The sequence below is a fragment of the Haliotis rufescens genome, unplaced genomic scaffold (assembly GCF_023055435.1).
Source record: "Haliotis rufescens isolate VD_foot unplaced genomic scaffold, xgHalRufe1.0.p SCAF_2, whole genome shotgun sequence".
Taxonomy (NCBI): domain Eukaryota; kingdom Metazoa; phylum Mollusca; class Gastropoda; order Lepetellida; family Haliotidae; genus Haliotis; species Haliotis rufescens.
Window position 1 is genome coordinate 4,081,915 of NW_025963890.1, and position 17,266 is coordinate 4,099,180.

A 17,266-nucleotide genomic window follows, 5' to 3' on the forward strand; every position below is an offset into this window, starting at 1 on the left:
GAAATAGTTGACGGGAAGACACTTCTGTTTCTGCAGTCCTACAATCAATTCTAAACTTAGATTTGGAATTACTCACAATAATGAAACAGTATACTTCTTAAAATACTACTTATTGATTTTATTGGTGTGATCGCTGATGCCGAATGGAGGACATCTGGGACTAAAATTTAAAAAACCCAATCAATCAGACACGAAACACCCTTTTACTCCGTAGTGTACGTCACGTGACACAGAATATGTACCCGCGAAGTGAGAGAAGGAAAACACACGTGTTGTAGATCGCTGTAATTCATCGGAGAATGACATTTTGTGATTGTGTTTAGAGCACTAATAAGAAGATGGGTGTCTATTTGTCCTCGCCAATTACAGACAAAATATCTATCGACAACTCGTGCAAAAACTTTAGATATGGAGCATCATCCATGCAGGGATGGCGAATGACTCAAGAGGTGGCCATCTTCCCTTTTGTTCGGTTGAAGATTTCTAAATAAATCTGTCAGACATGCTTGATTTCTAAACCATTTATGTTTTGCATGTGGACTGTTGTGTCTATTTTGTAAATATTGCTGTGTTCACGCTTTGCCGTTCATTAATTTTGCTTGTCATGCCAAATTGTATGTCACTCATTGGCTCCATTTTTCAAACAACTGAGGCTCTGTTTTATCACATTGGTGCTTGCATTTATCTGAATTATACATAATTTATACACAGCAAACGTGTAAAAAGTGTAAAGGCTATTGTTACAGTTTTCAGACGAGGAAAACATTTGTTGCTGTCAACAAGAGCCACAAAGCCATATTGATGAATAAGGGTTGAAGCGTGAAGTGTGTAGCTCACTATTATTATTTACAATGTGGATAATCACAGTGTTTTGACTTTATTTGTGATTGGTTGATTTTCAGTGATATGTTTGGCTTTTAATTGGAATATTTGGTTTGGTAAAGCTTAGAATATTTTGTTATCAAAATTCTATTTCCAATTAATCTTCCACTGTAGTGTTTAACAAGTAGATGAGTTGTCTGTTCTGCTGAGAATAGTAAATATAATTTCAGGGTTTTGTAATATGTATTGTCACCTAATATACCCAAAGAACACTGAATGAACTTTTCTGATAAAAGATTTTTCTGTTCAAATTCATGATTGATTTTTGATTGCTTAAGTCCATGATGCTGTCTAGTTAGTATTTTGTGTATGTTTCTTTTCACTTGAAAATTCAAACTTATCTAGTAGCTTGTTGTATGATTAATCGACATATCAAACACTATTCTTCAGTTATTGCATAATGCTTATTTATAGCTGGAGACCTAGAATGGATACATGACTCAGCTTTTGTATAGTGTAGTTTTAATGCAGCCATGTTGCTTTCGTTGTTGCTTTAAGAAACAAAGAATACAAATGTCTAGGTGCACAACCTGTGTAACAGTATTCATTACTTTCCACAGACATTTATTAATAGTTTTGCTGAAACAAAGTTTGGATAACCATAAGGGGTTCAAATGTTGATTAACCAAAATAATATGTATGACACATTATTAGGTTGGTTTTTTAAAAAAATGAACCCCCTGCCAATCATACCAATATCCAAGTCTAGAATTACAAATTTTCTTTTCTTATTTGGGCAGTATGAAAACTATTATTGACATAAATCTTTCAAATGTGATTGTATTCTTATTTCTCCTGCAAAGGTCCTTTCAGCTAAAGCAATGCTCAATCATGTTAATCCTAGATGAAAACTTTTTCTATTGGAATTGCTTTGCAGAAAAAAAATTGAATGTACTTTCATTCTAGTCTAATTCTGAATTAACCAAACTAACTGAAATGTTTGCATTTCAGGATGCCCACAATTGCTTGCCAGATTTTGAAGAAGGAAAGGATGGAGCTTTCTTTGCTGTGTATGATGGACATGGTGGTAAGTTGTAAATCTGTTCCTTCAGTGTTCAATGTATAGTGACAGGTGACAGCGGAAAAGCATGGCTCCCAAAATTTACTAACATTTTCAATAAACTCAAGTTTTCCAATGACACAATGTTTTCCCCCATCTCAGAAAACATTATCAGCTGATCACCGCGACCACGTAACACCGGAAATACCAGTCAACAAATCCGAACTGAAGTATGCAATTTAATCCTATTATTATAATATCTGGTAATATAAAAAAAAATTCATTGTTTATCTGGACTAATGTGTGCAATATATTTTCTTAAATTATATTCCAAATTTCATTCAATAATGTTTACAATTAATTCGGCAAAATCGTATGCGAAGTGATCGGTAGATCGCACAACTCACCGTTTAACAGCAACCATGGTCAGATTACCGCTATTGACGTCTTGAAACAAACTTTAGTTGCAAGAGAATGGATACACATATCATAAATGCCTTGCCATGACCCGCTAAAAGTCATATTTGAGGCAGTTTGACAATTAAATGTCAACATAACGTTTTCGCAATCGAAATACATGTTGCGCGGGAAGTCCCTGCGGTGACTGGTCAAAATCGTTCCATATGGCAAAAAATATTCTGGATACAACCTGTACCAAAGTGCTACGCTTGTGGTTCTTATAATTTTAAGTATACATGGTGGAAGCTGCAAATAAGATAACACTGTATTGGAATATATTATTCCTGATAAAATAATAATTTCAGATACAATTTCTTCCGACCATTGCATCAAATTTCTTTAAAGTGGTATCACTGGGTATGTTTTAACTCAATCACCGCCATTCACCGGTAGATTGGCAGGAAACATGGGCACAGCTGATTGCTATTTCCAGCTTAGTTTACGAGAAAATACACACGGTAATCTCAATCTCTGCATGTAAAACAATGCCTTTGAGAGCAGCAAATACATTTTAAATGGTAAATCTTCATGTCTACTGATGTTTTATATCAAATTTCATACTTTTATTGACCAAGTTTGTTATAGATCTACCTGCTTATTCACCTGAATTTGAAAGCGCATATTACACTTGATAAATCTTTTTTTACACTTTGAATCATAAATAACTTCTATTCTAATCTTTTTTGAATCTCTTAAATGTGCAACGTAGATCGGTAGGCAGAGCATGTATACTGTTTTGTTGGTCATCTACCACCTACAACTCGACCTTCGCTAAACCGCTGATCATCTATAACGCTGTTTGGACCCAGAAGGTAGCGTTGTAGCGAGGGATCACTGTACTAGATGCAAAGATATTTTCATGTCCACAGCAAATAACAATGGAATCGAAATTTTATAAGATGTACTGCATGATGTATACATTATTTTGGTGTATTATTATGTCTAACATAATGGGGAAAATAATTGATAAAATTTATCTCCACCAGGATAAAGTTAATAATAGATGATAAACTTCTTTTGACAATCTATATAATTTGTAAATACCAGGAGGAACTGATAATCATTCTAAATTTGATTTAGATAATATTTATTGCTGACAATTACATGTTCTTCCACCGTTGGATCAAGATACAAATATATTCAATGTCGTGTTGGGTATAAAATACGTTAGCTCTTAGGAACTATTCGTCTGGCATACCGTAAATAACATGGACAGAGTATGTGCTGGAAATAAAAAGTGAAAATGACACTGACAGTGACTAAGAACTAAATAATATAGCAGTGGAGCTAGCAGTCGAGCTTGTTTACTGTATTTGCAAACTCTGTAGTTGCATATTGGGCCCATCCAGTTCTGAATAGTCTGCAGAAATCCTTCTGATTCTGATGTACGGAGCTCATTCAGCAGAGTAGTCCTGACCCAAGAAGCCTGAGATGCAAAGGACTTTAACCCACACTTTGATGACATAACCTGGGGAGTTCCACTGTTACTTCCTGGTTGAGGGAATAGGTCGTTTGTTTAAGCTTAAGTTTTGAATGTAGTTTGGAGAAATTTTCTTGACAATTTAGAATACTTCATGAGCCATGTCCTTTCATTGATTTATATGAAGAAAATTGGTCCCAGCCACAGTTAGAAGACCAGTAGGTGAGCTGTTATGATCATAATAAACAAATTATTTTTTACAATTTTGTGCTGGCTTTGTTGCAGAAGTGCCAAATAAGGGGACAGTAATTAAAGTTTGAAGCAATAAGGTTTTGTAAATAAAATTCTTCCCATGCCTAGTTTGATAAAGGTCCATGTGTTTTTTATTCCTGCTAGTTCTTTTGCAGCCTTTCTGCATATTTCAGCAATGTCGCTGTTATGTGGCTATACACATTAGCATTGGGTAGATAGTCACATCAAACAGGACAACACTGTCATCTCAAGCTATTTCTGTGTTACCAACAGTGAAGTTTTTAATACCAGTGTGACCTTTTTGCCCCCTGAGGCTTATTGCCTGAAACTTTCTCTTGGTCAGCCTTAATTTTGTTGTCCTTAAACCTTGTTAGTGTGGTGTTAGTCTCTTTGGAGGACAGATCGTAATGTCGATGAAGTTTCATTTAGTGAAATAAGCACCAAAATTTGCAATTCATTCTTTCAAGGTCCTTTAATGTGTAAACTCTTATTTCATATTTACAGGTTTTAATAAGTTTTTGTAATGTGAATAACTGTTTAAGAGTTAAAAACTGATGCTGGAGTAACAAAAATTCATTCACCATCTTGTTGTCATACGTACTTCATGCAGTTGGATAGAGAATTGGCTTGTTTTTCTTATAAGCATGTGGTTAATTACGTTTCAGGTGCTGAGGTTGCCCAGTACTGTGCGATGCATTTTCCTGACTATGTGAAGAAGGTGGATGCCTACAAAGAAGGAAATGTCAAGCAGGCTTTGGAAGATGCCTTCCTACAGTTTGACAGCACTCTGATTGAGGAGGGTGTTGTGAAGGAGCTTAGAGCCCTTGCTGGTGACGACGATCGCAATGCTGAAGAGGAGGAAGGCAAGTGATTGTTTTGTCAATTTTCTGAGACATTTTAGAGTAGAACGGAACTGAGTTTAAGTGCATTAAAGGGAAAGTAGGTATTCTCTGGTTCAGATAAAATATTCAGTCCTTCGCGACAGGGTATTATTGAAGAGAATTTGGCTGCTTCTGAATGTTTGTCCGAGATGAGGTGGATCGCCCAGATGTTTTGAGTAAGAATTTGTTAAATAAAAATCTCAAAAGTTCACTTATTGAGACCATTCTCACATGCTTGTCGACAAGGTCCATGATTGTATTCTTTTCAGGCTATACAGTAATGTATACATACATAATACAGTAATGTATACATACATAATACAGTAATGTATACATACATAATTAATACAGTAATGTTGCTGATTATTCACAAGATTTTGCTTTTATTAGATATCTTTGTATTGATGCATATGTCATGTTTTGGATAACAAATAAGGAACATTTATTGAGTGTCTGGTGAAATCAATTGCAAGAAGGTATCCTACAATGGAAGAATAATTCCATTTACGACTTAAGAGGATGTGAAAGACTATCGTATGTGTTTCAGATGGTGCTGTGCCGGTTGGCAAGACAGAGGCAGACCTGTTGCGCCAGGAAGCGAATATGCCTCTTGATGAACTGTTGTCAAAATATGAAACCGCACCTCCAGGCGCAGGACCACTCAGAGACATCCGCAAACAGCAGGGAGAGAAAGTTCTCTCCCCTTCCATCAGACCCAAGAAGAAAATATTCGGGGATGAGACCGAGGAAGCCGATTCCTCGGTGAGGAGCGGCCAGCTACTCGGTGATGGTGACAGTAGAGAGAACAATGCAAACAACAGTAGTGAAGACTCTAATGTTAATAACAGCAGTGTGTCCCGGTGTCCTATGTCTGCTAACATAGAGGACAAGCTAATCAATGGACATGCGGACAATGAGAACAATCTGAACAAAGAGAAGGAGATTCAGGATAGTTTGAACCAGCAGCAGAGGGGGCCCACTGGAGGGGGAGCACAGCGGTGCGAGGAGGCAGTGTCCTCGTCCTCCAGTATTGATGGAGTAGAAGATGGTGCTCAGAGAAAGGAAGAGAGTGATGGACAAATTACGTCTCAGTCCACTGATCGAGTGGTGTCACAATCCAGTGATCGGACCACAAGCTCTGTGCCTGGGGAGGCAGATGCTTGCCAGGTGAAGGCAGCAGATAGTGGTAGTTCCTCTGCTGGCAGTTCCTCCAGCTCAGGGGGTTGTTCTAGTTCGGCAGGGAGTTCATCAAGTTCAGCTGGCGCTGGACCTGGACCTGGACCGTGCTCCAGTTCCGTAGATGAGGTATGGTATAGGCTTAAGGCACAAACTATGGGCTGTTAACATTTCTCGCCTGTTTACTTGAAGCATGTTGTCATCGTACCCCATAAAGTGGTTCTTGTTGCACATATCAATCACTGGTTTGTCTGTGGCGACTGTCATATGGCTAGAATTTGCTGAACCGGGCTTGATTTAAGGAACTTGATTTGACTTGTATTAGGTGCTTGTTGACATGAAAACCAAATGCACCTAACAAAACCAGGTTGCACCCTTGTTCCATGAATTTAGCAAAGTTGAAACATGGGCCAATCTGCAGTCCCATTACTGTAATTCATAATAGGAACATGTGCACATTATCTTGAAGTGCCAGCTTTATGACGTCAAGCCTAAGAAGGCATGACAAATTACATGTAACAGGGATTAGTGATGTCATGTGGTAAATAAACTTAAGAGGTTTTGAGTGAGTTCAAAGAAAGATTTTTTTGTGGACAAGTAAGGTTTTGTCACAATTTTGAATTTTTTACTTGCACTGGTCAGTGTATAAAATTCCCTAAAATTTCAGTCAGACAACCAGACATTGCAAAGTTACCAGACCAGATAAAGTGTTGCCAGTCCAGAATTTTCAGACTAATGAACAAAAGTATCAAAAGGGTTAACTTATGAATAGTACTGTTTAATGTTTGTTCTCTGAAAGTTACAATAAACTGGGGTATTGTCAACTTAGTAACTTTAACTCCTGACCATAGGGCATACACTTATTCAAAACCGACAGTCAGCGAAATAACCGTCTTAGACTATCAGGCAGGCAGGTATTTTAAACACTGCACTTGATGCATGCAGACATAAATGTTAGGATGCAATTTTGAATAATTGGTTGCACTTGTGCATGTTTTATATAGCTAAGTCTAGCCCTGCTGAGTGAGGTATATAGCAACAAACAAGCACAACTCATGTATCTGTCATCATGGTCATAGCGCAGGTGTGTAGCTACAGTAGGTGACATGGGATGTGTCAGGACACGTACAGTATCAAATCATTCATTTCACAAGTTCATATTTTGCCTTAACATGTTTACTCTAGATAAGGGTGTAAGGTAAAATTAGATTTAGCATTGCGTTGAAGACTGTTGCACTTCTACAGCAATGTGCATACATTTGTGTGTGTGGCTGTTTTACTAGCCTGGATTTATCTCGGTTTTATGATGAGATACTATGCCGTAGTTTAACAAGGATACCCCACTCAGACCTGGAAAACTGATTCCGAGCCGAGCCAGTCCTACTTTTATCTCCTTAATGCTTAGCACTAGGCAGGGAACCAGTACCATCATTTAACGTCTTTTGGTATGACATGTCTGTGAATTGTACCACCGACCTTCCACTGTCAAGGCAGAGGCATTATCCCGTAGACCATGGAGATATGGTCAACCTAGGGACATCACATGATGGATATCTGCCAAGTTGCATGGACATTGCCCATCTATTCAGAGCTCCAGATAAGCTTTTGGTGTTGTGGGTATTTTACCCATGCATTTTAAAATCATTGGGAATCAGTAATTCTATCTGGGTATTCAAATTTCTGTTACCCACTAGTTTTTACACATGTGGGTATTTAAGTTAAATATTTAAAAACACTATTCTATTTAAAAACATCTAGTCCCTGCAAACTGATGTCGTGTGGGTTCGAGAGCTTTATAGGACTAGAAAATACCACGATACTTCCACAAGAAAGTGTGATGGCAAATGATCCTGATGTAACTGTCATCCTGGAGTTTGGCAAGGTTGACAGAATGCCCGTTTATAATTTCAAAATAAGTTGCCGATTTGCTAATCAAATACGCAGGGTTACTTCACAATATTTTGATGATACGCACAAGTTTTATTTTTGTATCTGTAATGTTCGTTGCATATTTGATTCGCTTGGATTTTGTTTACTGCGTATTTCTGCATTTCTGATGCGTACTTTACGCAGATACGCAGCTTATCTGGAGCTGTGGATATCTGCCAAGTTGCATGGACATTGCCCATCCATTGTTTCATTAACGTTGAATAAGTTCCTGATTCAACTAAGAAAATATCAAATATTTCACCATAAGTGTAAATAAAGTTAATCCAAATGCAATGTTTTGTTTAGCCCATGTTACGTTCCATCTGCTCATGTCTTGTCACTCACCTAAAGGGCAGATAAACTTCAGACTTGCATGTGAGAGGTTTGGTGAAAACATTGAACAGCTTGCAGATTGTGGAAGATATGATCATGTTTCATGTGTGGAATGTTCCAGCCGTGTACGTCCGGCAGTGGTGGAGCAAGCAGTAGTGGCAGCAATGTAGATGGGGAGCCTGGGCCTAGTGGCAGCGGCAGCAGCAGCGGTCGTAGTCCTGGCGGCATCTTGGAGGCAGACAGTGAAGATGATGATGCTGATGAGGATGATGAAGAATATGAGGAAGAGAGGTAAACTGTCCGTCTGAACTGTCGCCATATTTAATGTTTTGACAGAAGATGAGGCCAGCAATTCGCTCTGCAGAGTTGTCCCTTTGGCATGCCAGAAACATGTTAGCGGGTTCAGATGTTTCTCAGTTTTTCAGGACTATACCTGTTCTCGTGGGTTTTGCCAAAGTGGCTAAAGTGGCGTTGAAACAAACTCTCTCACTAAAAAAATGGAACATTTATGGTTCTCTTGTTTGAAAAACATCCCTAAGTAAATACTGAATTGAGTGGCCCTTTGAGTGACAAATGAAGAGGTGAGTTGAATGGGAACATCTTACTACCTACTGTATTGCCATTTCTCTTGTGCAGCTGACTGTAAAAATTATTGACTGAATATAATTCAACCTTTTAACCTGTGAACCTTTGGCTCTCCTGGACCCTCCTTGTCCAAAAAGGATCAAATGATCTGTTACATATGACCTAAATGATTTTGCCACTTAACTGATTGCCTTATTGTAGCGATGATGAGGAGGAAGAAGAAGAGGAGGAGGAAGAAGAAGATGGGGAGGAGGGAGAGGGAGGGTACATAAACAACCCTTCTATGGACATGACAAATGAAGAGGTGAGTTGAATGGGAACATCTTACTACCTACTGATTTGCTGCAACCTTGAGGGTATTCTCGGGATGAATAATTTGTCATTAAAGCCATCTATTTGATGTTCCTGGAGAGGACATTAAAAATACAATGTGTTCTCTAAAATGCAAGAAAAAATATGCCTTGGATTTGAAGAACTCAACTTGTTTGCTGGACATGCTTAATGCCGAATATTGTAGAGCAAAATAATAAAAAATAATAGGTCTTGAACATGTAACAGTGATCGAAAACATTCCGTTTCTAACTAAAATCCCAGGCTCTTCTCTCCCTCCTCTCCCCTCTCCTCTATCCCCTTTTTAAAGGACCTCCTCAATGGTCTAGTGGTAGAGCCTCTGTCCAGAGATGTTAAAAGAACTTGTTGTTTCACTACCTAGACCGCCTCTGTGGTCTTGTGGTAGAGCGTCCGCCCGGAGAGTGGAAGGTCCAGGGTTCGATCCCGGCCGCGTCATACAAAAAGACGTTAAAAGATTGTACTTGTTACCCTGTCTGGCGCTCGGCATTAAGGTCGGTCAGTATACTGTGTCTGAGTGGGGTATTCATGTTAAACTGCGGCATGGTATCTCAGTGAGCTAGCACTATAAATCGGCATCAGTCCGGACTAGTACAAGCAGCCACACACACACCACACAACAACGCACCGCACCGCACCGCCACGCCACGCCACATGTACCTGCATGTCGCCAAATAAGTGCAATGATCTTGAATGTGACGTTAAACCCCATTTCAGCTCGACCTTTTGAAAGGACATCTTTAACATCAGATTATGGCTTGTTAGTTTGTTCCTATTTGCATCCATTCTTTTGTATATTTAATCAGATTTCCTTATGGGAAGAATTATCTTTTAGCTTCAAAATTATTGCAATTAGCTCATTGTTGTAAAATGTTTCAAACTAGTATCTGAAATGCTGGTTCTTATGACAAGAAATGAAGCACTCTGTTAATGTGAGCTAGGTCATACACCTCTGTGATGTGACCTGTAAAGAAATGGGGCAGAATAGGTCTTCAGCCACCCATGCTTGCCGTGAATGGTGACTATGCTTGTTGTAAGAGGTGACTAATGGGATTGGGTGGTCAACCCCGCTGACTTGGTTGATGCATGTCATCATATCCTAATTGGTGGATCGATTCTCATGATCTCAATCACTGGATTGTTTGGTCCAAACTTGATTATTTACAGACCTCCGTCATACAGCTGTAATATTGCTGAGTGCGGCGTTAAACAACAAACAAACAAACCACTGTGATGTTCAGTTTCCTAATGCTTACCTTTCAGCCAGGCTCTGACAGTGGTTGCACTGCCTGTGTTGCGCTGCTGCTGGGGAAGGAGTTGTATGTTGCCAATGCTGGAGACTCCAGATGTGTGCTGAGTCGAAATGGAAAGGCTGTTGATCTGTCGTTTGATCACAAACCAGAGGATATACCAGAGCGAACTCGTATTGAAAAGGCTGGAGGGAAGGTCACCTCAGACGGGAGAGTTAATGGAGGCCTTAATCTTTCCAGAGCTCTTGGTAAGTGCCTCTCTATCATGTGGTAATATGGGGAATGAGGAGTCCTGTGTATTGGCATAAAATTTGTATTGCAATATATGGCGGTGTTAGTATCTGCACAACGATAAATTGGGAGCTTAGTGAGTGAGTAAGTGAGTATGGTTTTACGCCGCTTTTAGCAATATTCCAGCAATATCACGGTGGGGGACACCAGAAATGGGCTTCACACATTTTGCCCATATCGGGAATAGAACCCGGGTCTTCGGCGTGACGAGCGAACGCTTTAACCACTAGGCTACCCAACCGCCCCAAATTGGGAGCTGAAAGTATTTGACAATGCTTTATCAATAGTTCAATACTAAAGTAAATATTACTATGTTAATGTCAGCATTGTCAGTCACCACCATTTTGTAGTCATGGATACAGGGGAGGTAACAATATGAGAGAGAAAAATTACTTCTGCGAAGTGAAACATTATTTGTGACTGAATTCTCATGTAGTTTTTAGGTTAAACGATGCAAAATATGATGAAACTGGTTCTATATATTTTACCCAACATACTGGAACACTGAAAAAATATTACAATATGTATCGTTTGAAAAGCATATTGCAGTATGCTTGTATACCAGTAATACCATGCAAGTCTTAGGAATGAGTGGCCTAATTGGCAAAGGCTGCAGTTTGCTGCTCAAAATTGCCTCCCTTAACTGTGCCAGGATCTAGTGACTGTTCGAGTTTCACAATTGAGATCATTTCTTTGGTTTGTCAATATCATACCTTGTGGATGTGGCGAAAGTGTTACAGATGTTTTATAACTCCAATACAGTTTTAAACAGTGTTATTTACTTACCAAATTAAGTGAAATGGTTCCACAGAAATTGGAAGTTCTATTCAATGCAATTTACAAGCCTCACACCGACTGGAATTATTATCTAATGTATGACAAAAATGTTGCAGGCAATGAAATTACATCAGAATAACACGGTTTAGTAAATTGGAGTTTTCATTTATCGTGATGGTTTGTGATTTGACTACTTACTGACTGCCTCCATTCCTGTAGGGGACCACTTCTACAAGAGGAACCATGAACTGTCTCTCAGAGAGCAGATGATCACATCTCTGCCTGACATCCTCGTCACAACGCTACAGGAGGAGGACGAGTTTATGGTGCTTGCCTGTGATGGAATATGGTTAGTTTGTTTGTTGTTTAAAGCTGCACTCAGCAATACTCCAGCTGAATGACGGCAGTCTGTAAATAACTCACTTCTTATTCTGCTTGTTTATTTGTTGTTTAACGCTGTACTCAGCAATATTCAAGCTACATGTAAATAAGCGAGTCTGGACCAGGCAATCCAGTGATTGGCATCTTGAGCATCTATCCATGCAATTAGGATATGATGACATGCATCAACCAAGTCTTTGAGTCTGACCACCTGTCAGCATAGTGGCCTTTTACAGCAAGCATGGGTTGCTGAAGACCTATTCTACCCCGGACCTTCACGGGTTGAATATGGTTAGTGTTACATGCACACACCATACCGCTATTTCAGTGCTAAATAAACTTTTGAGACAGCAGGCATTCCACATGCAACAAATGAATCCATCATCTAGCAGGGGAATGCGGTGCACGGGATGTTCATGCTCTACACATGCACTCTAGACCACGAGAAAATATCATACACACGTAGAAATTGGATGCAAATGATAAGATAACTGGGTGTATGGTACTTGGATAATATATAGTATGACACATTTCAATGCATTTGCTTTATCATGTTTATGTATATGATTAACAAGTTAACTTTGCCATGTTGTTTCTGTACTGTTACAGTGTATTTAATTACCAGTTATTCTCAGATTATGATAAACCTGTGTGGAATCAGAGGCAGGTCTCTACTGCCACGCCCATCGGGCATGCACACACGCACGTACGTCACTATATATGTAATAAAGTGTAATTATCTTGTATGCGAAGTTGTGCAGACTACCCTGGTGCTGTTGTGGTGACTGCTGTTGTGGACTGTTGTGGTTGTCTTGTTGTCATATTGTCCTGTTGCTGTTGCAGGAACTTCATGTCAAGTCAGGAGGTGGTTGACATGGTTAGGCAGAAGCTAAGTGATCCAGTCAAGAGAGAAAAACCTTCCCTTGTGTGTGAAGAGGTAATTGTAGCAAACATTATATGATAGTTGTGGTGGTTCTGATTACTTGTCTTCCACTGGTTGTCAGCTGGGCTGATATTTCCATGGAAAGTTTGAGGAGATGAGAGGAGATGCGGAAACCTAGTGGTTAGGGTGTTAGCTCATCACACTGAAGGCCTGGGTTCGATTCCCATCTGAGGCATTTATTACTGGTGTGAGTGGTGTCCCTTGCAAAGATATTGTTTGAATATTGAGAAAAGTGGCATGAAACCCAACTCGTGAGTTGAAGAGGCACTCACAGTTCTCCATACTCGTCATTAAGATCAACTAAGAATAGAGTGGCGACAGTGTGTGCTTATTATGCCCATGGCCCACTGGTTGCCTGCCCGGGACTAAAACTATTTTGTGGCTACTGTGATGTGGCTTGAATAACATGGACAACACTGTTCCGCAGCATTCTCTCACTCCTGTGATTCAAAATAATTATTCTCAGACAAAAAGTACAAGCTCAATAATGCTTAAAAGTTTATGTCTTTTTTCTTGTTTAATGCAAGAGACAAAAAAGTTAATAAGTAATTCCTCTTCACATTTGCATTAATCGTTATTGTTACTGCATGGTATACTGTTAACATTTCATACCAGAAATACATTGCTTAAATGCTTTTGATGTTTCTATTTCAGCTGTTCGATTACTGTTTGGCGCCGAATACATTTGGTGATGGTACTGGTTGTGATAACATGACCTGTATAATTGTGACATTCAACAAGTCGCAAGATGACGCCTCAGTGCAGAACAATAAACGATGTGCCAACGAGATGGAGTCTTGCAGTAGTGATGAGAAACTAGGCGAAAAGAAAGCTAAAGTGGAACCTGAAAGCACTCATGAAGACATGTGATCTTGGGGTCTTTTAACTTATTGTAGCCTTGTATATGTCCTCCTCCTCTTTTAAGATAAATGCATTGTACATTTGATTTAAGCTCCAGGAAACCTTGTTTCTTTTGTTGATATGACACAATTTGCGCATTTGGCCGATATCAGAATGCTGTTTAAAACCTGCAGATTTTGATGTCAATAGGATTGAGAATGAGACCAGATTGTTTGTTTTTCATGGTTTCTGAAACGTTTTATATGAATATAAAGATTATAAAAGATCGTTTCTGCCCTGTTTCTTAAGCGTGTAGCAAGAAGATTAAAAATCGAAGAATTTGAACTGCAAAGTTTTTTACCAGAAGTTGTCAGTGAAGGATGACTCTAAAGTATGTAGTATAAATCATTGTTGACACAGTAATGTTGCAGTTGACAAATGATATATATAGTGAACCCAAAACTTAGGACTCATGAATATTTTGGGGAGTATATTTATAAAATTGCGTGCTCAGTCTACACTAAAAAAATATCCCCCTTAATTATTCCTGATCCCAAACTTTTTACTTCAGTATATACTGAAACACACTGAAAACACATAATCAACTTTAACTGATGAATAAACGATTTTGGCAGTACGTGTTGAAATGCGTCAAATGAGATTCGAAGCCATATGACAACATTGTTGTTTATCTAAACCTGATAACCAAGAATAACTATTCTATTTTTGTGGCTATTTTGCCAAATATAATATAAATTTGAATATGCGTTTTCAAAGTGTGTTGTTAACTTGTAACGTCGTACTGTATGTCCCACTTCATTCCTGTGTGATGAAATAAATTGACTATTCAGAAAACCATGATGTATAAAAAACCTGGCCTGAGTCTTATTGAAAGGTACACAGTTCTATCCAACTAATGTTTGGCACCTTTCGGCATTTCATATATTCACTTGAATGTTCTTCTATTTCAAAAGCAATATTGTCAGAGTGAAATATTTTGTCTTGTACATGTACTAAGTTTGAAATATTCCCTCTTAATTGATCGCTTGTACTTTTGAGTATTAATGTTAGTAAACAACATACGTGAAATAATAAATAAGCGGGATAGTTTTGAATATGTAATATTTCACCGAACACTGAAAATGAGTAGAAAAGAGATTAAAACAACATAAATGATATATTTTTCCATCCATCTTGACATTCTTAAGATCAGTGTTGCCATTGTATGCTGGACGTTTGTGGATTGAATTGTAAACACTTCTAGGGTTTCATTATCCTCCATACTGTATGATTTCGAAGAACTTGTGAATGATGTCCTATTTGGATGTATTTTGTGCATAACTCATTGTGAATAATCATTGCTTGTGTTCATTACAATCCACTATGAATTGTATTTGTTGTGAAAAGTTCATCTCATAACTGGCATGAAATGCCCTAGTCGGATCATCCAACTGAACTACTACCCGGTGACGGATGTTCAGTGAGTGCATTGACAATGTTCATAGCTGTAGAGTAGACTTTGGTGTGTTCTTATGACTGGTCGTCCTCCATACATACCCGCCAAATATCTGACCTCACATTAAAGTGAACCAATGTATCACTCGTTCTGTCAATAAGTTCCCAACAGAAACTGATCGTAATTTGAGAGGTTGGTGGGAAGCTAAGCTTAGCTAAGTATAGCAACCATCCCCTCGTTTCTCTTGCTTGATGGTAGCTGCAACTGTTTCAATATGGCCTTGCTGTGCTATCCATATATTTCCCAACTGAACTAATCCTAGTGGGAAGCTGTGCTCAGCCTGAGTCATGTATCTGGTGGCACGTGGTCCTGTGCACAGCGCACAGATCACAAATCAGGGGAAGTTAAACAACGACGATCTCGGAGAGTAGTTGGATGGGTGACCATGTTCAGCAGCTTGACTCCTGAGAGTTTCTAGGGCTTCGGTCCTGCCCCACACTGAAGCACATGTAACACATGTGGTGTCTCCTCAGGCAAGTGACTTTGTTCGGAATGTGCCTCTGTTCACCCAGCAGTGAGTGGGTACCCGGTAGGATGAGATGGTAATGTGGCTGTTTACCTTCTAGCGCCTCACAGGCAGCTTGGGTTGTATACTCCCCAGGGAGCTGAGAATGAAAATCGAGTGCTCACTGATCCATTGACCGGGGTAATAATAGTGTAGCGCTATGAGCATCCACTTGGTGAATGGAATCTGGCGCATTATAAATGCACTTATTATTATTATTATTATTATTATGTAGTGACCAGCCCCGAGCTTCTCTTGCCTGATGGCTGATGCCTCTGTTATTTCATTCCAACCCTGCTGTTTCAGTCTGTAGGTCGGTGGTGTTGGCTGGTACGTATGGATGAAGGCTGTAATGACCTTTCTGTAGGAATTTAATAATACAATGGAAGACTTGAACTGTTCACGGCCTCTGGCCTGTTACACAAGGCAATTGTAGCCTGACAACTAGCATAAATCTATGTCTAAGTATGGGACTTCAGCATTAGAAATTGGCACTAGTCCTGTAGTCCTTGCCAAACGTGTCCAATTGTAAAGGTATCATAAAAACTAGAAGAAATTTGCCATTATCAGGAGTTTTGCTACATGTTATCATTATAAGGACTAAACTGAAACTGTTAGTTTCTACTGCTGCACTTACAACAGTTTTTGCTTTTTGATCGCTTTTGGGTTTTCTTTGGGCCCAGGATATCATTTATAGTCAAGCTATATACTGCAATTTACCGGACGCGTGAAGATCTGGTGTAGAATAGGTCTTCAGCAACCCATGCTTGCCGTAAAAGGCGACTATGCTTGTCGTAAAAGGCGACTAACGGGATCGGGTGGTCAGGCTTGCTGACTTGGTTGATGCATGTCATCGATCCCAATTGCGTGGATCGATGCTCATGATTTTAATCACTGGATTGTCTGGTCCAGACTCGATTATTTACAGACCGCCATCATATAGCTGGATTATTGCTGAGTGCGTCATTAAACAACAAACCGGATGCATTTGGTCTGATTTCAGTTAGTGCTGTGAGCAGATCAAACTCACATTGCAACGTAAACCAGACTAATGATTAAGTCCGATTAGCCAACACCTTACCACATGGGGTATCGCAAATAATTGGTGCACATTACCTCGTGATCAGCACAGGTTGTTTGGTTAACTTTACATGGGATTAATTTGGTAATAATGGGAGACAGCTAACTCTAACCTTATCTCACAACTAGCTCTAAGGATTGTGGTGACTATGCTTGTCGTAAAAGGCGACTAACGGGATCGCATGGTCAGGTTCGCTGACTTGGTTGATGCATGTCATCGATCCCAATTGCGTGGATCGATGCTCATGATATTAATCACTGGATTGTCTGGTCCAGACTTGATTATTTAGACCGGGTACTTACTGTAAAGGGGTACTTAACCCTAAGAATTGTAAAGGGGTACTTAACCCTAAGAATTTTAACCCTAAGAATTGTAAAGGGGTACTGAACCCTAAGAATTGTAAAGGGGTATTTAACC

At 39.3% G+C, this 17,266-nt stretch overlaps 1 protein-coding gene across 1 annotated transcript; it reads left to right on the forward strand.

The window, feature by feature from the left end:
- The first annotated feature begins 230 nt into the window (after positions 1-230).
- Positions 231-15,341, forward strand: LOC124127056 (protein phosphatase 1G-like). Its single transcript, XM_046490510.2, has 10 exons — positions 231-449; positions 1,834-1,909; positions 4,679-4,876; positions 5,442-6,199; positions 8,454-8,623; positions 9,119-9,221; positions 10,529-10,763; positions 11,803-11,932; positions 12,808-12,901; positions 13,562-15,341. The coding sequence occupies exons 1-10, from the start codon at positions 339-341 to the stop codon at positions 13,775-13,777; spliced, it is 2,091 nt and encodes a 696-aa protein (XP_046346466.1). The 5' UTR covers positions 231-338; the 3' UTR covers positions 13,778-15,341.
- Positions 15,342-17,266: the final 1,925 nt, after the last annotated feature.

Bases quoted from the DNA above. Each gene is read 5' to 3' on its own strand.
- LOC124127056 (XM_046490510.2), top strand. From the start codon at position 339: ATGGGTGTCTATTTGTCCTCGCCAATTACAGACAAAATATCTATCGAC. The intron at 450-1,833 runs GTGGCCATCTTC...TTTGCATTTCAG, and splicing joins GATGGCGAATGACTCAAGAG to GATGCCCACAATTGCTTGCC. The intron at 12,902-13,561 runs GTAATTGTAGCA...TTTCTATTTCAG, and splicing joins CTTCCCTTGTGTGTGAAGAG to CTGTTCGATTACTGTTTGGC.